Below are 22,300 nucleotides of genomic sequence, written 5' to 3'. Positions count from 1 at the left end.
TTGGAGACCCATCTGTACTAATAAGTCCGGGGGAATCCTGTGGGGCGGGAGCACTGCCAAATGATAATGCGCGGAGGGAGGCAAGCAGCCGAGGCTACTTGGATGCCACTTTCGAATAACCTAGGCCAAGGGCGCGTGAGCTCCTCATATCCCCAGCAAGTGTTCATCAAGAGTTCCAATTCTTCATTTCTGCCTCACAGAAGCTGTCCTCCTTCTGCAGCGCACACAAAAAAACCTCTTCGCCGAGACATTGACCGCGCGTGGGAGCTGCAGCCCACGCACCCGTTGGACATCATGGCAGGCAAGATCAGACAGCCAATCGACGAGGTGGCGTTTGCCAAATACGTGGATGAAAATGTGCCCGAGATCAAGACGCCGCTGCAGTTGAAGCAGGTACCTATTCCCTGACAATTACTGCTCGAGCGTGTGCGTGCTCGCTGACACTCCCTTCAAGTTCGGCTTTGGCCAGTCCAACCCGACGTACCAAATCACCGACGCCGTCGGTAACAAGTTCGTTATGCGCAAGAAGCCCCCGGGGAAACTCATCTCCAAGACGGCCCACCGCGTGGACCGCGAGTACCGCATCATCCACGCCCTGCGCGACACCGACATCGCCGTGCCCCGCGCCTACGCGCTCTGCGAGGACGCCTCCGTCATCGGCACGCCCTTTTACATCATGGAGTTCCTCGACGGCCGCATCTTCGAGGACTTTTCGATGCCGGGCGTCGGCGCCGAGGAGCGCACGGCGCTGTGGCGCGCGGCGGTCGAGACGCTCGCGCGCTTCCACAAGGTCGACTTTCGCGCGGTCGGGCTGGAGGGGTTCGGCAAGCACGAGGGGTTTTACACGCGGCAGGTGCGCACGTGGACTACGATTTGCGAGATGCAGGCGCAGGTCCAGGACGTGGAGACGGGGGAGCCGGTCGGGCAGCTGCCGCACTTTGAGGAGATCATGGCCTTCTTCGCGGACGTGAAGCAGCAGCCCAAGGACAGGGCGACGCTGATCCACGGCGACTACAAGATTGACAATGTCATCTTCCACAAGACGGAGCCCCGGATTATTGGAATTCTGGAGTGAGTTTTGCGCGCACCGACTGACTACGAAAGATCGCGGGGTAATGAATCATCGCTAACAAGGCTAAACAGCTGGGAAATGGCCACCATCGGGCACCCCCTCTCCGACGTCTGCAACTTCCTCACGCAGTTCTACCTGGCGCAGGCCTCGGGCGGCGCGCACGCCGGGTCGGCGGCGTTTTTGCCGGGTAAGACGCCGGGGATGCCGCAGCCGGAGCAGATCATCGGCTGGTACGCGGCCGCGTCGGGCTACGACCCGCTGCCGGAGCTCAACTGGGGCGCGGCGTTCAGCCTGTACAAGCTGGCGGGCGTGCTGCAGGGCATCGCGGCGCGGCACGCCGTGCGGCAGGCGAGCAGCGCGCAGGCGCAGTCGTACGCCGCCGGACGCGCGCCGATGGCAGAGTTTGGCTGGCAGTTGGCGGAGCTGGCGCAGAAGGGAGGGAAGCCGCGGCTGTGAGGAAGTCGAGGCTGGGGAAGGGGGAGAGATGTTTTGTATAAATGCATTGTTGAGAGGTTGAAGAAATAAAAAAATAGCCATCTAAATCTTATTCTACGAGGGAGGAGCGGGAACTGAAGTCATGGATGTAGTCACCTAGAGTTCACAAGATGGCCTTGATGTTGATGATGATGAGGCGAGATTTTTTACTGGTAGTTGTTAGTGGTGGTGCGCCACTGACGATGGCCACCACACCCACCACCAAATCTCGCTTGGACCCAGGACTTTGGGAACCCAGTCAAGTTTCACCCTGCAGGCCCCCCATCCCATCCTCATGCACACTCAGTGCGTCCTCGAGCGCCCCAAACTCCTGCCAAGCACCCATCGTGCAGCTTTGTCGCTTTTGAAGAAATCGCATAGTACATTCACGACAATATGCTACTCGTCACGGCGACATAGACGGCGGCTCTTTGGTAGTGTTTGCCTCCTTCATTTCCTCCTCCAGAGACCACAACAAAACCGACAACCAGAATTGCGGCCGATTAAAAAACAAGACACACACAAAAAAAAAAGCAAGACAATATGACGCAGCAGCCGACACGGCGACGTATCACGCTGCCGGGGGCTTCGCCCGAGGAGGAGGAGCGCCGACCGCTGCTCAGCCGCATGTACACCGACCACGGCGACGACGATGCCCTCTACAGCTGCGCGACCAACCCGCACAGCCACCTGCCCGTGTACACGACCATCCACCGCATCCGCCGCGACATCACCAGCGTCGTCGAAGATTACCTGAGCCTCGAGCAGCTGCGTGACGTGCGCATCAACATCACCGTCGTGCGGCCCCTCGTCGACAAGTTTTACGAGCTCGACGATCTCTCCATTGGTGCGCCGCCCCTACAGTGAAAGACAGCACGATGTCCCATCACCAGATGTATACAGATGCTAACCTAGCTGGATCCTCGAAAAATAGTGTACTGCCTCCTGGTCAACCGTGCGCAGTTCCTCGACGAAGAGTCGTACTCGAGCAACCGCCAAAACGTCAACTGGACGCGCGCCACGCTCTGCGAGATCATCGCCACGCGCATCCTGCGCCGCCTCGGCGAGGATCACGACGGCCGCGACGGGCTGCTGCTGCTGGCCGCCGAGCGGCGCAGCTGGGGCGGCCACGGCCACCGCGCGCTGCCCGCGCTCGAGGTGGCCATCCTGACGGAGAGCAAGCACTTCCTCAGCTCCACGACGGCGCAAAAGGTGGTCGCGGCCATCTACGAGGGCCGCGTCATCTACACGCCCTCGACCCAGTGGGACATCATCCCGGACCGCTACAAGCGGCGGCCCATCTCGCTCTACGACCCGCGTGGCTCGCCCCTGCTCAACCAGTACCGGCTAATCGTCCCGCGCACGCGCGCCGTCCTCGAGGCCTTCCAGTTCGCCGTCCTGCTCGCGCTCTACTCGGCGCTCATGGTGGTGCGCGAGCGCGACGCCCTGGCGGCGACCGAGTGCCTGTTCGCAGTGTACGCCTTTGGCTGGGGCCTCGACCAGTTCGCGACGCTCATCGCACACGGCTGGAACGTCTACACGCAGAACCTGTGGTCCTTCCTCGACGTCGGCTTCGTCTTGGTGTACGCCGTGTACCTGATTCTGCGCTTGCACAGCTTCCGCACCGGCCTGCCGGGCCCCGGCGAGCAGTCGTTCGACGTGCTCGCGCTCGCGGCCCCGCTGCTTGTGCCCCGCCTGGCCTTCACCCTGCTCTCGGACAACCTCGTCTTCCTGTCGCTGCGCTCCATGATGGCCGACTTCTTCCTGCTCACCGCGCTCTCGGCCTGGTGCTTCTTCGGCTTCCTGCTGTCGCTGCTGTGGCTCGGCGAGGGCGCGCACCCCTGGCTGACCATCTCCAAGTGGATGATCTTCATCTGGTTCGGCCTCGACGGCACCGGCATCCAGCGGTCGGCCGAGTTTCACTGGTTGCTGGGGCCGAGCCTTATGGTGGCTTTCGCCTTTCTCGGCAACACGCTGTTCCTCACGATCCTCGTCTCCATGCTGTCCAACACGTTCAGCACCATCTCGGCCAACGCGACCGCCGAGATCCAGTTCCGGCGGGCCGTCCTCACGCTCGAGGGCGTCAAGGCGGACGCCATCTTCGCGTACCAGCCGCCGTTCAACATCTTGGCCGTCTTCATCTTCCTACCACTCAAGTTCGTCGTGAGCCCACGCTGGTTTCACAAGATCCACGTCGCCACCGTGCGGCTCGTCAACCTTCCGCTCCTGCTCATCATCGCCGCCGCCGAGCGCCGCATCAGCTGGGACCACCACGACTACAAGTACAACCCGTCCAGCAGCAGCAGCGGCGGCGGCGGCAGCGGCGGCGGCGAGACTATCGGGCACAAGTGGTTCTGGCAAAAGTGGCAGCTGTCCGCGGGCCGCTACCTCCGGTCCGTGTTCGACGAGCCGCCACCGGAGGACGTGCAGGGCGACATCGCCGTCGACGACCCGATGACGCACCACCTCATCCGCCGGCAGTTCACGCGCCAGCACACGGCGAGCAGCGGCGCGGAGATCCGGAAGCCGTCGCGTAGGGACTCGACGTTTCCCGGGATCCGCAAGAAGCTGCGCGGCTCATTCTCGGTGGCCGAGCAGGAGCAGGAGGGCCTTGAGGACCGCCTGCGGGCCATGGAGAAGGGCATGGCGCGCATGGAGGCCATGCTGGCCCAGCTGGTGCCGGACACGCAGGTCGAGGAGAGGGAGGGGGCTGGTGGTGGGAATGAGGATGAGGCGCGGGGCGAGTCGGCGATTGATGCTACGTCAGAGGACAGCTACGGGGCTGTGAGCGCCTCTGACAAGGATGAAGATGGAGATGGCTTTGCCATGGAGAGCTCATTTAGACGATGACATTCGAACAAGTAGTGCTGGTAATTTATAGACGATCCTATTATACATGTTCATTGTATTGATGGCCGCGTGCTAATTCCAAGTTACCACCTACCTGGCCCTGATTTCGCGGTGGTTCCTGGCCCCTGTAGCACGACTCCGTTAGCAGTGGCACATCCCTGTAATGCACTGTACCCCCCCCCCCCCCCAAGTCGCTTATTAGTGGCTTTGGTGATACCCCGGCTAAACTTCGCTGGCGCGTCGCATCTCCTCTGGTTTCTGATACTCTTCACCTCCGTGCGCCTCTTCATCCGAAGCGGCAGAGCCATTACGCAAACAAAGAAGCTGGTGACCTGCATCGACTGAACCAGAGGAATGATGTGAGCAGCGCACACTGCCTTTATCGCACACTCGAGCACAACCCCGTCCTTTGGTCCTTGTGCCTGCCCAAAGGCGGCACGGCCCCCAAACTTCGCAACCATGATGGCCTCGCTGCAGGTCCGCGGCCCGGACTACTCGGCCACCAAGCAGAAGGCCTTCGAGGACGCCAAGAAGATGCAAAAGGCCGTCATCGAGGCCTGCAACAAGTCCGGCAAGGAGATCCCGCAGTACCAGCTGTCCGAGCTGATCGGCAAGGGCAGCTTCGGGCGCGTCTACAAGGCCAAGTCGCTGGCCTCGGGCCGCCTCGTGGCCGTCAAGATCATCGACATTGAGGAGAGCGACACGGTCAACCCCAAGCTGGCCGACACGTACAGCGACCTGCTCAAGGAGATCAACGCGCTGCAGCGCCTGAGCGACAGCGGCGCCCGCAACATCAACCACGTCCTCGAGGCCCTGCCCGTCGGCCAGTCCATGTGGATGGTGACGGAGTACTGCGCGGGCGGCAGCGTCGCGACGCTCATGCGCCCGACGGCGCCGGGAGGGCTGCAGGAGAAATGGATCATCCCCATCCTGCGCGAGGTCGCCGAGGCCATCCACTGGGTGCACAGCCAGGGCATCATCCACCGCGACCTCAAGTGCGCCAACGTCCTCATCACCGAGGTGGGCGACGTCCAGCTGTGCGACTTTGGCGTCGCCGGCGTCATAGAGACCAAGTTTGACAAGCGGACGACCTTTATCGGCACGCCGCACTGGATGGCGCCCGAACTGTTTGATGAGCAGGCGTCGTATGGTACCGAGGTTGACATCTGGGCCTTTGGTTCCATGATGTATGAAATTGCCTCCGGTCTGCCACCCAACGTCGCGTTCGGGATGGACTTCTCTAAACTAGGCACCCATCTCAAGCAGCACAGCCCTCGTCTGGAGGGCGAATACTCTACGGGTCTGAAGGACCTCGTCGCGTACTGCCTGCAGCATGACTCGAGCAAGCGACCCACTATCGAGCAGATCCAGCGGCACAGATACATCTCAAACACTGAGAAGGAATACCCTACCACGGGGCTCGCACACCTGGTGAAAGCGTTTAAGCTCTGGGAGGCTCAAGGTGGCGACCGCCGTTCGCTCTTTTCGGCCGGCGGCGCGCAGGGCCTGGCTGACCTGTCGCCCGCTGCCATGGCCAACGAGGAATGGAGCTTCAGCACGACAGCGGCCTTTGATCAGCAGGTTCTGAACGACGGCGACGCGCAGGACGTCTATGACGTGTACGGGTCAGACGTCGACTATTCGCAGACGGAATTCGAGACGACCAAGCCGCAGAAGCCAAAGTCGCGCCGCCGGCCGCCGCCGCAACATCTCGCTGCATTCAAAGCACCCCTGGAAAAGGTCTTTGACCCCAACACGCTCTCAAATTACGAGGACAACTCGAGGGCATACTATGGACGAATGTTTCAGCCGCCACCCCAACAGCCAGCGACCGGCATCGTCGGCAACGGATCCGACTTGCCCCTGCGCGACGACAGTGCGCAGGCAACCGACGTGCGGGAATCCCTGATCGACCTGGACGTCTCGCTCCACGGCAGCGACCTTTCGCAATTCGTCGACATGACGACGATGCGCGCTGGCGAGACGCGCCCCGGCGACTCGCGCGCCTCCCTCGACTATGAATTCATCGACTCCCACTACACCCAGGGCCCACTCAGCGATCCCGCCGACCTCAGCGCCAACAACCGGAGGACGCAAGACTGGAAGTTCCCGTCCATGGCGGCGCCGCCGGCCTCGGCCAACCCCGAGGTGTTTCGCTTCCCGTTCCACAACACCCCTCCCGCGCCGGACTCCGCCGGCGGGCGACCGGCCCTCCTCCACCGCCCGACGGAGCCCGTGCTGCCCTCGGCGGGCTTCCACGACATGGCCGCGGGCGCCGCGACGCACGGGCACTTTGACAACCGCGCGTCGGTCGGCTCGCTCATCGACCTCGACATGAGCTTCGCCGACCCCGTCATCGCCTCGGCGGACGGCACGCGGCCCTCGACGTCGCACTCGGACGTGGGCTCCATGAGTGGCTCCGAGATGGGCGGCGCCAACAACCCCTTCGAGCTCGAGAAGCACGCCTCGCTCTACGCCGTGATGCCCGGCGGCAGCACGCGCGAGCCCTCCATCTACGTATCCGACGGCTCCGAGTTCTCCTTCACCGGCGGCCACGAGTCCATCACCACCGTCGACGGCTTCAGCTTGCACAAGCGTGACATCTCCGTCTCCAGCGACCAGCCCCCGGCGGCCGCGCCAGGCGCCGTCGCCGCCAACGCCCGGCCCTACTCCCTGAGTGACTTTGCAGACACGGACCCCGAGTCCGCCACGCCCCCGCCCCAAACGGCCCTCGTCAGACCCCGACAAGCCAACGGCTTCCCGTCCGCCAGCTTCCAGCCCCAAAACCAGCCACAGCAACCGCAACTGCAGCAGCAGCAGCGCTCCCTCTCCGAGAGCTCGTCGACCGACTCGGCGGCGGCCGGCCTCCCCGCGCTGCCCGAGGCCCCCGCGCCGCAGGTCCTGCAGGGCCAGGCCGACGCCGACGCCGTGAAGCGCGAGCTGCGCCGCATGGCCATGAGCCTCGGCGAGCACCTCAACTTTGCCAACAACTACCTGTCCGGGCTGCCCATCCGGCGCGGCAGCACGATCCGCACCGAGTCGTACGCCGAGGAGTCCTGAGTCGCTTGCCGGTGCGAGTATTCGTAACAAACGCTGTGTTGTAAGATTGGAATTCCTTCTTTCGGCGCTGTGAAGACTCCATGTCTGGTGTGGTCATTATTTCGACCTCTTTTTGGGACTTTGACGGGGGCTGGTGTACTTGATTATCTGGGCCATATAGAACGGGCAACTTGCTCTCGCGCCCGGATAATGGGGGTGCTTAGAAAACCTATGTGGAAGATGACGGGTAGGCGAGGAATGTAAAGTATGAAGATATGCATAAAGATTAAGTAGCGACTACAGTATCATTCATTTCGGTTTACACCAATATAATCAACAACGACTTGAGCCCATGCCACATCACCACATGCATCATGAAAAACTCGCCATGTCGCCCATCAGCAGCGCCTGATACCGCTCCACCGCCTCGCCCAGCTTGATGAGCACGCCGGCCGCCAGCATCTTGACGTCGTTCTCCTCGCCGGCCGCGTCGTCCCCGCGGATCCGCTCAAACACGCCCGCGACCCATTCGCGCGTCTCAAACATGTCTCTGCCGTGGTCTTCGCACAGCCGGCGCATGCCGCTGCCACCCACCCCGCCACCATCGTCATTGACCTGCAGCAGGGCCGCCAGCGCGATGAGCCAGCCGCGGAGCGCGCCGAGGCTCTCGAGCGCGTGCACGCGGACGCCGAGGAGCAGGGTCCAGAGCTCGGCCGTCATCTGCGGCAAGGCCAGCGTCGCGGGTCCACCGGCGGCGCCGACGACGATGCCGAGCGTCTGCAGGTACAGCGCGAGCAGGGCCGGCTGGAGGACGACGGCGCGGCGGCGCGAAGCGGCGGCGCCGAGGGCAGCCTGTAGGTGTGCTGTAAGTGGCGCAAAGAAGGACTGCGCGATCAGGGCAGCGGCGGTGTTGGGGACGGCGCGCACGCGCGGACGGGCGGCGACGGCGGCGTTCGTCTTGCGCTTGTGTCGTGCGGTGAAGCTCTGAAGCTTGAGTACGTCTGGGCCGGTGGCCGCGTCGGCGGCCGTGGCGGCGAGAGGTGCGAGGAAGTCGGCCGTGAGGGCCTGCGACATGGCCTCGATGGCGTTGGGCGGTAGCGCCTTGAGGTGACTGCCGCTGGAGGAAGCTTCCTGGTCTGGATTGGCGTCCAGATACAGTTGCTGAATCTTCTCCGGTAGCTGCTTCGACGGAAAGTCGGCGGAAGCCTTAAAGGTCCCCGTGTCGAACCCAGCTACCTCCCTGGAAGCTAGGCCGATGGAGATCAGGATGGCTGTTCGTTGTGACAGGCTGTAATCGCCGTCGAAGAAAGTTCTCGTAAACCAGGGCGTCATACTCCGAGGCTGGGCGACCATGAGAGCAACCATTCCTTCTAGCTGTGTTTCGCTGAAGCCTTTAAGCTCGAATTTGTCTTGCAGGCCGACGAGGATGCCTGCCAATTCCTCGGCGTGATCCTTAACTTCTGTGCCGTAGTTTGCCTTGCGTCGAATCAGCGTCGGCGCTGTTTGAAGTGCCAACTTTTGTTTATCATAATCCTCAACATCTCTCAAGTAGGAGATGAGGTCGCGAATATATACAGGCGCCTTAACCTTGTTGCGTTGTACAAGTTCCGCGTCGTCTTCGGAATCTTCGGGATCGGAACCCTTGGCGTACGGCACCAAGCCGTCATCCTCGTCGGAGGAGGAGTTTAGCTCTTCAATAATTGCTCTTGGTAGACTTGTAGCTGTGGGGGCTTTTGCTACTGGTTTCTTCTTAATAGGCTTCGACTTTTGCTTCTGAGGCGGAGAAGAGGATAAGCCAGTTGTCATGGTTTGAGAAGCTTCGCGCAAGTCATCAAAAGGGCCAATGGAATCTGAGACGTTAATCAGAGATTTGAGAGACTCTATTTCTTCCGTCTCCATCTCGTCCATGTGAAAGTTGAGCCTGGTCTTGTCCTTGTAAACGAGGGAAGACAGAGCCTCTCCAACGACCATGCCAAGAAGTCGAGTCCTCTCTTGTGTGGATGCAATACGATTCGAAATACTGTTCATATAAGTACCAGATTTGACAAGCATAGTCAGGCTTATTGGTGAGAGCCTGAACACGTATCCTGCGCTAAGCAAAAGGATTTGAGCGTGTACCTCTTGCTGTAGAATCGCCATGTGTTTGATGTATAGCTGATCACCAAATTGATTGAGACTCTTCTCGAGCACTGCGGTGATGGCATCTTTGTCTGCTGCAAGAGATGCCAGCACAGCACGGCGAATACCGATGCCATCGCCTAAGCCGGCGCCAGACGATGATGTACACCAGGAAATCAAGAATGACTTTCCTGCGGGATCGTCTTCGATAAGCGTATTTATAATGCCGGCCACAGAGGCAACTTTTTTGTTGTCTGACTCATCGTAGATAGTGACGGAGTTCAAAAATTTATGCGCTAGATAGTCGAGTAGTATTTGCATGACTTTCTTGAATGTTGCAGGCTGTGCGAAGCAAACCTGCGCGAAGGTAGCAGGATTCGAGTCGGATCGGAGTAGAAGCTCATCTATCAAAAATTGGACGAGGGTCTTTTGGTATCCTAGGGACATGGATCTTTGTAGGATATCATAGCAGGATCGGAGTTCCAGATCTGTAGAAGCCACCTGTGCCCAGGAGGCGATGTTGGTGGCAATCCATTTGACGTATTCTGCGCCATCGGTGATGAACTTGGATGTAGTTTTGAGCCTGTCGACTCCTATTACTGAAGACGCCTCCGATGCAGTCGACAAAACGCGGCTACTCGCCAGCAAGCTATTCAGAGTTTGTGATTGCAATTTTCTCATTGCGGCGTCGGGCAGTCCTAGTACCGACTCGGTCCATATCTGACGGATAGCGCCGGGCCTTCTGAGAAGCGATGCTGTCACATCGAGGAATGTTTGAAGATGGAGATGAATGTCTTGCGATGAGACATCTTTTTTCCTTTGGCGAGATTCGACCAAGAGGGAGTTGATGTGAGCGACGGTGGCATTGAGCCCAGCGACGTTGCTTAGAGAGCGCAATAAGAGACTAGCGTCGTTATCCTCTGAGATGGAACCGTCGGAGGAGGATGCTGAAGATTCCAATAGAAGAGTCCAGTAATTTGGAGTAATTTCGGTAACGAGAAGATGGATAACAGCAGCGGATTGCGGACTCGGCTTGGCTGTGATGGTGTCGGAGTTGTCGCATAGGAATTGGAGCGAAGATATCAGAGAGTGGTAATCCGGCTGACTTTTGAGAAGCTCCACAGCCTCATCCAAGCTCGTGATGACAGCTCCGGCGTTACTTTTCTTTGGCGCTGTTTGTCCATGCGCGACTGGTTGGGCATTTTCCTTGCTACTGGTGAGGTAGGTGGTGCTGACTGGGGTGAAGAAGTCGTCCATGGCGCCGCGGGTCGCACTGCTCTTCTAGCGCCTAGCGTTTATTGTAGTATTATATCATGACATTTGGTCCGCTGGGGAGTGAAAAGTCATCGTCGTGAGACAGATGCATTGAGCCAGCAAGACGTTGCGGTTGTTGAACAGGAAATAGCTGGTTGAAGCTTGAAGCTTGTCAAACGGAGAGGGCCCCACCATGCCGCCACCTCAGTTCTCGCGTAACTGCTGCCTGCCAGAGCCTGTCTTGAGAAGGTAGCTTGTAGACGGAAAAAAAAAAAAAAAAAAAAAAAAAAAAAACAAGTAGCTGTAGATCTGGAGGAACTGTCCCATGTCTCCTGTAGCTAAAAAACCTGACATGTATTGTGCTTGATTATCCTCTGCTTTCCGAAGAGACGACAGACTGCTTGTTGGCGGGCGAGGTTCCACTGTGTTACAGGTATCTGTGCAGTAGCCGCTCCCATCAACCTCACCTCACTCACATCCTACACCTACATCTACGCCACATCTACTACCTGTAGCAGCCAACGCATTCTCTTCCCATCTATTGACAAGATAGATCATCTCAAAGAGGACCGGATGGCTGCAGACGTCACGGCTCCGGCTGGGAGCGAGGCGGAACGATGGTAAGAGGTTCCCAGCTGTTTTGCACCACCAACCGCCACTACCATCGTCTCAATCTCAAGCTCACACGACCATAGGAAGTATATTGACAGAATCCGCAAGGTCGCGGGCCCCTACACCGACTCTGACGGCATCTCGGAAGAATCTCTCGAAATGTTTCGCGACTTTAAAGTCTTGTGAGTACATGACGCAGCCCGCCTAGATGCTGAGGCTAACGACCTACCCAGAGTCATGTATGTGTTGCTGCTGCCTCCAGTTCTTAACCTGGCTTTCAGGTCTGATACAGCATCTTTAGTGGCGCTGGTGGTTTAGGATGCGAAATCCTCAAGAATCTCGCCATGTCCCAATTCAAAAATATTCATGTCATCGATATGGGTGCGTCCGCGTCTCCTCTTTGTCCCGCCTCAGCACTGACACCGGCCCCCTCTCCACGCAGACACGATTGACATCTCCAACCTCAACCGCCAGTTCCTCTTCCGCACCGACGACGTCGGCAAGTACAAGGCCGAAGTCGCCGCGCGCTTCGTTGAGCGACGCGTGCGCGGCGTCTCAATCACGCCGCACGCCGCCCGCATCCAGGACTTTGACGCCGACTTCTACCGCCAGTTCCAGCTCGTCGTGTGCGGGCTCGACAGCGTCGAGGCCCGGCGCTGGATCAACGCCATGCTCGTGTCCATCGCCGAGTCCGCCGACGATGCCGATGCCATCAAGCCCCTCGTCGACGGCGGTACCGAGGGCTTCCGCGGCCAGGCCCGCGTCGTCGTGCCCACCATGACCTCGTGCATCGAGTGCCAGCTCGACATGCACGCCCCGCGCGCCGCCGTCCCCCTCTGCACCATCGCCTCCGTGCCCCGACAGCCCGAGCACTGCGTCGAGTGGGCGCACGTCATCGCCTGGGACCGCGAGCAGCCCTTCGCCGACCAGGCCCTCGACAAGGACGACCCCGTCCACGTCACCTGGCTCTACCAAAAGGCCCTCGCCCGCGCCCAGGAGTTCGGCATCCCGGGCGTCACCTACGCCCTCACCCAGGGCACCATCAAGAACATCATCCCCGCCATCGCCTCCACCAACGCCATCGTCGCCGCCGCCTGCTGCAACGAGGCCTTCAAGATCGCCACCTCCACCGCCCCCTGCCTCGGCCTCGACAACAACTACATGATGTACTCGGGCAACGACTCCGTCTACACCTACACCTTCCGCCACGAGAAGAAGCCCGACTGCCCCGTCTGCGGCAACGACCCCCGCCCCCTCCCCGTCGACCCGGCCTCCACCCTCCAGGAGCTCGTCGACTCCCTCGCCCTCCGCCCCGAGGCCCAGCTCAAGCGGCCCTCCATCCGCGGCGAGGGCAAGACCCTCTACATGCAGGTCCCCGAGGCCCTCGAGCGCCAGACGCGGCCGAACCTGCAAAAGACGATTGCCGATCTCGGGCTGGAGAACGGGCAGCGGCTAGTCGTCACGGACCCCGCGTACCCGGTCGAGTTTCACTTTTTCCTCAAGTTTACGACATAGATGGGGTTGGCAATCGTGCATGGGAAGGAAATGAAACCATCGCGAGCGGAGCATATATCATACACCGGTGTTGGGAGAAGGGGGAATACTTCTTGGATCGTTCATGTCCCAGTCAGGAGGGTAAATAGAGCAAATATAAATTGGGAGCACAGCAGGTCATGATTTTCATCCTTTTAATTGTTTTCTGTGTGTATCCTTGTCATCATTCTTTTGTCTTCAAAAAAGAGGCCAAGGTACCCGTGTATATCTAAAATCCTGTGTAAAACAAAAGCCAAAAAAAAAAGAGACCCCATTGTAGATTTTTACAACTCTGCGCCGAAACATGTAGACGAGGAAGCAATGTAAGAAACAAAGATGCGCGCCAGCAAATATGCCTTGCCAAAAAGAGTAATCACCGCGTCATGTTGAGGATCTGCTTCTCCAGCCTCTGGCACTTAAGCTTGAGGTGCTTGACAGATTCGAGGAACAGCTCGTCACTGTCCCACTGACCGGTGCTCTCTATCGCGAAGATGAAGTGGTCGCGGCGACGGCCCAGGCGGACCTTTCCCTCGAACTCCGGGTGCCGGAGGCACTCGCGGCTCACCGTGTCCTTCATCGGGTCCTCCACCACGGCGCGCATCTGGCCCACGTCCGCCGTCGCGAGGCCGCTCCCTGGCTCCGCCGCCTCCTTCTTGGTGACCTTGCGCAGGCCGATGACGCCGGCCGGGAAGCACCCCTGGAACTTCTCCGCGTCCGGCCCCACGATCGGTCGCAGGATGGTGATGGTCGGCAGCAGGCGGTACGACGCAGTGGCGACGGGCGAGAACTTGGCGTGGTCGGCGCCGACGCCCTTGTGCATGTGCATCGACAGGTTGATCGTCTGCGTCGGGCGCATCTTGGCGATGAGGATGTCCGGGTTGACCGGCGCGATGGCGTCGGCGCCGGAAAAGTACTTCTCCTGCGCGCCGGTGGGCACGAAGACGATGTCGCGCGCGTAGACGTGTGCGTTGTGGTAGGCGCGCGTAGGGTCGTCGGCGTCCTCGGGCGCGACGTCCTTGTTGGGCGTGCACGTCACGTTGAGCTCGAGGCGCACCGTGTTGTAGTCGAAGCAACCGGCGCCGAAGTCGTCGTCGGCCGCGTCAGCGGGCTTCTTGCGCCACTTGAGAAAGTCCTGCAGGCCCGCGCGGCCGCCCTTGAACGGGATCAGGCCCAGGCGGTGCGACAGCACCTCGTCCTGGATCACCGACGTGTTGTTCTCGATGAAGACGTACTCGATGGCTAGCGTGGGGATCTCGGCGATGAGGATGCGGCGAAAGGCATTGGCCAGCGACGCGTCAATTCCGATGAGTGAGAAGGAGGCATCGAATTGATCATTCCGGTGGAAGTTGACGGAGAAGCCCTCCCGGAAGCGCTCGATGGAAAAGGCGGCATCTTCACCGGGAACGTGGCCGGGATACTCGATTGAGCTAATATCGGTAACAGTCTCCTTGTTAATATTGACAGTCTAGAGAAGATGTCTGGTTAGTCGCGAGGATTCTTGCCACGGTTGCTGGCTAGCAGCTTGCACTCGTTGCTGGTTTCGGTTTTTCTTTTCGAACTTGCTAAGGTGGCATTGCCACAGCACTAGGGCTTGTAGAGCAGCAGAAAAGGAAGAAACATACCCTTCGACGCTCTAGCTCCTCTGCATCCGGCGCATTGCGCCATGCTGCTTGTTGTGAGGGAGCCATGGTATGTGTGAATTAGCTTAGATGTGAAGTTGTTGCGGCGAGCTGGAAATTTTTTGGCAGCCCCTCCAAAAAGTTGCATCGACGCTTGCCGTGCTCCGCCAGAAGCGGGCACGCTAAAGTTCTGGCGTGAAGACCGCTTTTTGTACATTGTTCGACCAAGATGACGAATGCAGGGAAACCTGATCTGACTAGCAGAGGAAATGGAAAATATTGCTAGAAATCTAATAGAGGAAAAAAGAGAGCTGGGGAAAGGGAGCGCCAAGGCCTACAAGAAGTAGAGAAGGAGATCAAAAAAAGAGAAAAAAAACCATGGACCTACGGGGATTTGAACCCCGGACCACTCAATAACCAACCAGTCGCGGCTTGTCGCCGTGTAGGTGCGGATCGAGGATCATACCCCTAGACCACAGGCCCAGATTTTAACAAGACGCCGCTTATTTGATCTCAACAAGTAGGCCAGGTGCGCCTGTCCGACCAGCCAGCCCGCGAGGTCGTGCCCATAGCCATACAAAACACCGCCAAGTCATAATGTGGTACAGATATCCCTGAACATTTGAATAGCATAAGCCATAGCACCTAAATCACCCTGGTGTTTAAACTACAATACATAAAAACAACATTCCATTTCATGTGGACGCATGTTCTGTTCTGATTATTCCACGTCCTCCATATTCCATACGTTGACGCCGCGCTTCTCCACGCTGCTCCTGAGTTTCTCCAGTACAGCCCGTCTCCTAGTCCTCTTATCCATGAGATCACCCTTTTCCTCCTTGCTGAAACCGCTGAGCTTCTTTCTCGGCGGCGTCGCACGCATCGATTGACCGAATAGCAGACCACTGTTGGACGAGATGCTATGGCGTAGCGTACGCGACGGCGTCGAGTCCGGTGAGAATATACGGCTGCGTCGTGCCTGAGGCGTCATCGGCGATTCTTCGCGGCTGACGGAGCCCAATTTCATCTTGCGGAGTTGAGTCTCCAAGACGTCGATATCGCCACTGCGCTTCTCAACCATTGTCGTCATTCTGGTTATGGTGCGAATTACGGCGTCGACCGTAGGCACATGGCCGGCAGCCTTGCCTGAAAGGCCAGACGCAGAGGTGATGCGTGCCTTGAGCAGGGTGAGAGCTTCCTCCGCCTGTGTCAACAACTTCGTAAAGTTGGCGTACTCGCGGCGCAGCTCATTTTGCTGCGCGGCTTGCTCTGCGCTGAGTGGAAGCGATCGGGCAACATCTGCTTGATCGGGGTCCATTCGGGCAAGGATGACTCTCTTCAGATCCTCTTGCTTGGCACGCAGCCGATGCATGTCCTTGGCTAGCTCCTGGCAGGCCTCAAGCTTTTCGGGAAGATCTTGGACACGCGCATAATCAAGGTCGGCATGAAGCTCTTCCGAAAGCACCTCCTCCAGGTCGTCTGTTTCGCATAGAACCCAGTCATCAGCAATCTCAAGATCTTCCATGGTACGGCCTTCGTCGCCGAGAGGTGCGCTGTGACCTTGAGTGAATGATCTAACTGCTCTAGCATTGAGACCGAGAGTATCGATCATGGAATTGATATCGCGGTAAACGGCCTCAACCTGTGCAGGAATACTATCCTCCGCTGGAGGAGCCACATTCGAATGGGCGATAAACTCATCCAGCTCTAGTGTGGGCTCAACCTCTGAAGCTAAAATCTTTTGGATCTCCTCATCCTCCTTATCAACAAGCGGCTTGGCCTCTGCTGCCTCTTGCTGTTCGCGAAGTTTTCGCTGTTGCAGCAGGAATGGGTCGCTGGATTCTTGCTGGCGACTCGTGATTGACTGGGCGAGGTGTGATTGCGTGCTCTTGTGCCCAAGAATCTGAGAGGCCATACCAGGCGCACTGACAGATCTTGTGGCCTCGGAGCGGACAACGCGGTTCGGAATAGCACCGCGCAAAGGACTAGGCGATCGGGGGCTTGATTTATTATTCGGCTTGCCGAATAAGGGCGCATTGCGGGCCACTTCGCCAAACAGCGGCCGACCGGCATTTTGCTCAGGGCGGGCTGTAGCGGGAGTTGTGCTAGTCATTCCACCGAACGAGCTCTGAGGTGTAAGGCCGGGTGTCTGTATAAGTCCAGTAGTGCTTGGGCTGAGATCCTTAGCGACATCAACGCCGCTCCCCTCCGATTCGGCGTCGTCGTCCTCTTCTTCGACTTCTTCTTCCTCTTCAACCTCCTCACCATCATCGTCGTCACTATCGTCAGAGTCGGGCGGGAGCGGACCAACTGGCGCTACAAAAGCCGGGGTTGGGCCGGATGATTTAATCGACTTAAACAGAGATGTCTCTCCAGACGGAAACAACGAATCCTCCTTTCCAGTCGTCGATTTCACGCTGAAAGAAGACAAAGGCGAAGATTGAACAGGTTTTGTAGACTTCGGTGCCGTAGATTGAGGAAGGGAGGCGGCTTCAGCCGCTTTGGTTGACTTAGCCGCTCCAAATGGAGGGAGAGGTGCGGTCTCAGCGCAAGTCGACTTAGGGAGGATAAATGGTGGTAGCGGAGCGTCATCGGCCTTCTTAGCTGACTTCGGAAGCGTAAACGGTGGAAGTGGTGCAGGCTCAGCCGCCTTTGCGTCCTTCGGCGCCGAGGTGAAGGGAGGCAATGGGGCGTCCTCGGCTAGCTTGTCCTCTGCAGACTTCGTAGGTTTCGATGCGAGTGAGACGGGAGGAGGAGATTCCTCATCCTGTTTCGCTTTCGCTGGAGGTGTGAAACCAAACAGTTGGCTAGTAGAACTTGGAGATGCAGAAGACGATGAGGACTCACCCAAGGGATACGACAGTCTGCTGGTTGCATCCGGAGGCAGCGGAGCCTCAAGCTCTTTCTTGGCAGGCTGTTCCGTTTCGGGGGCCGCTGGAGTCTGAGAGAAGAGACCAGTGGCTGCCTTGGGTTCGTTAGACTCCGTCTTTGAACCAAAGAGACTGCCTCCAGAGAAAGAGCCGCCAAGTTTTGTGGGCTGCCCGAAAAGGGACGTGCCGGGAGCAGGTGAAGTGACGGCCCCAAACCGATTTGGCGCAGGCGTGGTAGTGGGCGTAGTCGACTCCTCAACAACCGACTTGGTCGCGAAGATCGACTTTGGCGGTTGCAGTGCTTGTGGTTGGGCGTCATCGTCTCCCATTTCATCGTCTTTAGCGATAGAAATCGAGGAGTCTGCGCCATTCCCAGCACCGGCTAGAGCCGACCCAAACGCACTGCCAAACATCGACCCAGAAGCTGCGGGTGTGTTAGAGTCGTCTTTGGCCGACGGGTCGGGCTTGAATGAACTCTCGAGCTTGAAGGGAGTAGAGCCAAACACGCCCCCGGATGCCTTCTCCGTAGGTATGAAAGGGTTGCTGGCAGCCGGTGCCGGGGAAGCGAACGGGTTGCTGGCTGGTTTAGCGGCACCGCTGCCAAAAAGATTTGAGCCAGAGTTGTTATTTGAAACGGCTGCGAAGCCACCTGTGTTTTTAGCAAAGCCGGAGAAGCCACCTGAGGATGGAGCCGTCGGGGCAGACCCGTTGTTATTGGACCCGGCTGCACTTGCAAATGGACTTTGGTTATTGGCATTGGCAAAGCTTCCAAAGCTCGACTGCCCGAATGCGGGCGTGGAGTTACCGCCGCCGACATTCCAAGGCGAAGTCCTCATACCCAGCTGAGACGACTGACCAAAGCCAATGGACGCAGGTTTTCCGAAAGCAGGGGCCGGCGTTGATGGCGCGTTGCCGAAACTGCTCTGCCCGAACGTGGCCCCTCCCGTCTGCGAAGGGGTAGTGGCGGCTGCACCCCCGGAGCCCCAAGGGGAAGACTTTTGACCCAGCGCGGAGGAAGCCCCAAAGGCAGGCGCCGCAGGTGTGGTAGAACCGAAAGCAGATACCTTTGATGAGGCAAATGGAGAGTTGACCGGTGTGGTACTGGCAAGTTGTGTTGGAGGAGGATTGGCAGCCAAGTCACCAGCAACAGCAAGGCCCGAGTATATAGTTCCTTGTCTGATTGAATCCGTGTATACGAGCCACCAAGCACAGAGAATGCCTTCGTGTGTCAGCACCCAAAGACCTGGCAGCGGGCTTGGTGATTCCTTGAGCTCCTCGTCCGAGGGGATGGGGCGGTAGACCTTCTCTTTACTCGATAGATCCAGGCCAACACCAACTGGGACGGAGTCATCCATTGACTCGGTCATGGGGAGCGTTGGGCGCCGCGTGTCGTCAAGGAGTTCAGTCGTTGTGAAAATACCTGTAATCTGATCCGCCTGCCAGTCATTGGCAAGCGCCTTTTTCGATCGGGTCAGCAGGCCGACGTCGGTGGAGGCCGTTGAGGAAACCATGAGCAGTTCCTGTAGGTCAGGGTCAAAGTTGCGCAGACGCAATAAGGTATGGTGAGGCGTCTTGTCAGCACCAAAGGGCTCGACTGGGTCGGCGAGCTTTCGGAATTGGAAGGATGAAGGAGGCTCTCTGGTGATGATATGGTAGATGGAAGCTGACGGGGAATTGTTGGCAGAGTGAATAGCTAGAAAGATATGGTTTTCGAGCCAAGTGAGTGAAGAAACATGGCAGTCTTCAAGGCTGGGAGGTTTGGGGATCTCCGCTTTCGCCTCTCCCTCGGGCGTCATTTGATGGATGGACCCATCGCCCAGGCCAGCGCAAAGCTGTTTACCCTTCGCACTCCAGCTGATACAGCTAACTTGCGATTTGAGCGCGTTGCTCACCTGCCTCTCGCGCAGATTCGTCATGAAGAGCTCGCCGGACTGCGTGACGATAGCGCACAGCTCGGCCTTCTCGGCGGTTGGGTTGGGCGCGAGAGCGCGGAGCGCCTGACCGCCGGTCGGCAGCTCAAAAGCTGACGCGGTCGAGCCTTGCAGTAGCGATTGCACCTCGTATACGGCGAGGCCGCCACCCGACTCTGCTGAGAGCAGCAGATAGTTCTCGTCAGCAGTGAATGCAAGCTGTGAGATGCGCATGGGCATCGGTATCTTGAGCTGCGGCTCGTAGCTGCGCACGTCCGAATCGCCCTCTTTGGGCGCGTCAAAAGCCTTGCGGATAGATTCTGTCGTGGCAAAAGCAATGAAGTCGGGGCCCGCGGCGGCGGCGAGCCCCCGTTTCGGAGCGATGCTCAGGAGCGAAGCGGTCGGCGGCGGTTGTTGAGGCCATGGACTCGTTAAGCGGACTTTCGCGTCGCCGGCAATAGACTGGAAACCGAGAGCCTAGAAAAGAGGGCGTTAGTAGAGGTATAGCTGGAGAGACCTAATACATCCGTCTTGATAGGGACGTTATCGAAAGATGTCTTGAACAGCGGCAACGTACCTCTGTTTGAATGGTAGGTAGTGGCGGCCCATCAACTGCACCACCAGCATTGCCTCCTCCGCCCATTACGCCTTGTGCGAAGGCACCGAAACCCATGTTCACCCGGTCTTGTTTATCCACGCCTGAAGAGATGTGCCGATATTCAACACTCAATGCTGGGGCGCATAAGTTGGTTGGTAAAAAATCACCGCCCAGCTACCTTTTTCTGGCCGTAGCTGGCAGTGAATGGCACGACAACGCGCGCCACAGTAAGTCGAGGCGCTGGAAAACAAATCAAGCGTCCGCAAACCGCGTCAGAATTTTCAGGTCAAAAAGGCGAATTCGAATTTGAAATGCCGCCGGAAAATGGCTTCCAGAAGGTGGTGCTGCCTGCGCCTGGGGAACGCGATGGGAATCGATGGGCAGAAATGGAGACTCTGGAAAAAGGTTGGAAGCTCTGCAAGATTGCTGGCCGCAGGCCCAGCCACGCCACCTTTTGGTGGTGGTTGTTACTCTGTACCGTTTTAGCTTGGGAGCTGTGTCTGGGCAACTGCTCCTCGCCTTTGAGGATGGTCTTTTATAGCAAAGCTCTAAAAAGCGATGAAGTATTGATGAGGCGTTGATGTTTAATTACAACTTCACTGCTACCTAATTCCCTTTCCCTCTGAAATCTTTGCTTTCTGTGACACTCACACGGCGTTCCGTTTGATACGGTAGAGCTGTCAGTCACGTGCAGCAACTCCAGCTCCCAAGCACTGGTTAACCTGGCGTGAGCTAGGCCAATCAGCGACGCGTTTGCTGTCCAGGAAGCTCCCAATGCACCCAGCGTCTGTTGCGCCAGCGAAGGCACCTTTTAGCCTCGTCATCAGCCCTGCCTTGGACTTGCTCTGCCCAGCAAACCCGCCCATCAAAACCTATTGAGCAAGCCATCCCCTTCGTCTAGAGCCATCTTTCCTTCCAATTTGGGTCCAGCTTCCACGGAAAACCAGCCTCGTTATAACTTCACGAATAGAACCTATAGCAACAGCCGCCCCTTCGATAATTGAGAGCTTCAGCGTTAGCTCTCGCGCCCGCCCAGAACGATGCCTGGCTTCGACTTCACCAACTATAACCGCAACGCGGCCCTGCACTCGCAGGGCGTCCCACTGCCCAAGGCCACCAGTACCGGAACGACCATTGTCGGGTGCATATATGATGGCGGTGTCGTGGTATGTCGATCCCTCCCCCCAATCTCGAGCTCTCCCCAACCCACCATCGTCGCTCCTCCTAACGTCCCTTCGTCTTCTTCCAGATCGCTGCCGACACGCGTGCCACCTCGGGCCCCATCGTCGCCGACAAGAACTGCGAGAAGCTGCACTACATCACGCCGCAGATCTGGTGCGCCGGCGCCGGCACCGCCGCCGACACCGAGTTCACCACCGCCCTCATCTCCTCCCAGCTCGAGCTGCACTCGCTCTCCACCGGCCGCAAGCCCCGCGTCGTCACCTGCATGACCATGCTCAAGCAGCACCTCTTCCGCTACCAGGGCCACATCGGCGCCTACCTCGTCGTCGCCGGCTGCGACCCCACCGGCGTCCACCTCTTCACCGTCCACGCCCACGGCAGCACCGACAAGCTGCCCTACGTCACCATGGGCAGCGGCTCCCTCGCCGCCATGAGCATCTTCGAGACCCAGTGGCGCCCCAACATGACGCGCGACGACGCCGTCAAGCTCACCAGCGACGCCATCCTCGCGGGCATCTTCAACGACCTCGGCTCCGGTTCCAACGTCGACGTCGCGGTCATCACAAACGAGAAGACGACGCTGCTCCGCAACTTCATCAAGCCCAACGAAAAGTCGGCCAAGCTGCAGAGCTACGTCTTCCCCAAGGGCACCACCAACGTTCTCAACGAGCGCATTATCAAGAAGAATGAGATTGGTAGATATATCACGGTTACAGAGGTACCTTCGGGAGGCGACCAGATGGAGGTTGACACGTAAAGGACATACATGTACACGCACGTCAAGAGGGCAGCTAGCTATGATATGCAAACAGGTATAAGGAGTTGATCAAGCTGTAACAATATCACACCGTTTTGATACACCATATTCAACATCTACGCTCTTCACTCGTGTGTTGAAATTGATGGAATATTTCTATTATTCAATAGATTGCATAGGCAGATTGATGAAAACAGCGAATGCCTGCAGATACCTAAAGGTGTGTAACAAGGAGGTACCCGGAATATGCTCTGAGAGATGATAGAAAAGGAGGACACCAACATGCCATGTAATGTACATGAACAGACAAACAAAGTATTGTAATGACCGCTGTTGGCTAACAGACAACGAGTCCGCCGATATAGAAAAAAAAAATGAAAAACAGATGATGCAACGAGTAGTGGCATCTAAA

At 58.2% G+C, this 22,300-nt stretch overlaps 8 protein-coding genes across 8 annotated transcripts; 5 read left to right on the top strand and 3 right to left on the bottom strand.

The window, feature by feature from the left end:
• Positions 1-294: 294 nt before the first annotated feature.
• ISF_03776 (acyl-CoA dehydrogenase family member 11) lies at positions 295-1,528 on the top strand (the record flags this gene model as incomplete). The annotated part of the gene is made up of 3 exons (XM_018847382.1): positions 295-393; positions 455-1,071; positions 1,144-1,528. The coding sequence occupies 3 exons, from the start codon at positions 295-297 to the stop codon at positions 1,526-1,528; spliced, it is 1,101 nt and encodes a 366-aa protein (XP_018705589.1).
• A 561-nt stretch (positions 1,529-2,089) lies between these two features.
• ISF_03775 (nonselective cation channel) lies at positions 2,090-4,396 on the top strand (the record flags this gene model as incomplete). The annotated part of the gene is made up of 2 exons (XM_018847381.1): positions 2,090-2,393; positions 2,481-4,396. 2 exons carry the CDS (start codon positions 2,090-2,092, stop codon positions 4,394-4,396), a joined length of 2,220 nt encoding a protein of 739 aa, XP_018705588.1.
• A 462-nt stretch (positions 4,397-4,858) lies between these two features.
• On the top strand, positions 4,859-7,456 carry ISF_03774 (serine/threonine protein kinase; the record flags this gene model as incomplete). Its single annotated transcript, XM_018847380.1, has 1 exon — positions 4,859-7,456. One exon carries the CDS (start codon positions 4,859-4,861, stop codon positions 7,454-7,456), a length of 2,598 nt encoding a protein of 865 aa, XP_018705587.1.
• Positions 7,457-7,807: 351 nt separating this feature from the next.
• ISF_03773 (Telomere length regulation protein) lies at positions 7,808-10,810 on the bottom strand (the record flags this gene model as incomplete). Its single annotated transcript, XM_018847379.1, has 1 exon — positions 7,808-10,810. One exon carries the CDS (start codon positions 10,808-10,810, stop codon positions 7,808-7,810), a length of 3,003 nt encoding a protein of 1,000 aa, XP_018705586.1.
• A 570-nt stretch (positions 10,811-11,380) lies between these two features.
• ISF_03772 (NEDD8-activating enzyme E1 catalytic subunit) lies at positions 11,381-12,934 on the top strand (the record flags this gene model as incomplete). The annotated part of the gene is made up of 5 exons (XM_018847378.1): positions 11,381-11,427; positions 11,503-11,601; positions 11,653-11,658; positions 11,721-11,800; positions 11,862-12,934. The coding sequence occupies 5 exons, from the start codon at positions 11,381-11,383 to the stop codon at positions 12,932-12,934; spliced, it is 1,305 nt and encodes a 434-aa protein (XP_018705585.1).
• Positions 12,935-13,325: 391 nt separating this feature from the next.
• On the bottom strand, positions 13,326-14,640 carry ISF_03771 (DNA-directed RNA polymerases I; the record flags this gene model as incomplete). Its single annotated transcript, XM_018847377.1, has 2 exons — positions 13,326-14,417; positions 14,575-14,640. The coding sequence occupies 2 exons, from the start codon at positions 14,638-14,640 to the stop codon at positions 13,326-13,328; spliced, it is 1,158 nt and encodes a 385-aa protein (XP_018705584.1).
• A 652-nt stretch (positions 14,641-15,292) lies between these two features.
• ISF_03770 (nuclear pore complex subunit Nup159) lies at positions 15,293-20,024 on the bottom strand (the record flags this gene model as incomplete). Its single annotated transcript, XM_018847376.1, has 2 exons — positions 15,293-19,828; positions 19,929-20,024. 2 exons carry the CDS (start codon positions 20,022-20,024, stop codon positions 15,293-15,295), a joined length of 4,632 nt encoding a protein of 1,543 aa, XP_018705583.1.
• Positions 20,025-20,989: 965 nt separating this feature from the next.
• ISF_03769 (proteasome subunit beta type 7 precursor) lies at positions 20,990-21,888 on the top strand (the record flags this gene model as incomplete). Its single annotated transcript, XM_018847375.1, has 2 exons — positions 20,990-21,115; positions 21,199-21,888. 2 exons carry the CDS (start codon positions 20,990-20,992, stop codon positions 21,886-21,888), a joined length of 816 nt encoding a protein of 271 aa, XP_018705582.1.
• Positions 21,889-22,300: the final 412 nt, after the last annotated feature.

The sequence above is a fragment of the Cordyceps fumosorosea genome (genome assembly GCF_001636725.1).
Source record: "Cordyceps fumosorosea ARSEF 2679 chromosome Unknown scaffold_7, whole genome shotgun sequence".
NCBI lineage: Eukaryota > Fungi > Ascomycota > Sordariomycetes > Hypocreales > Cordycipitaceae > Cordyceps > Cordyceps fumosorosea.
Note: the sequence above shows the minus strand (reverse complement) of the source record. Positions and strands in the feature narration are given on the sequence as shown.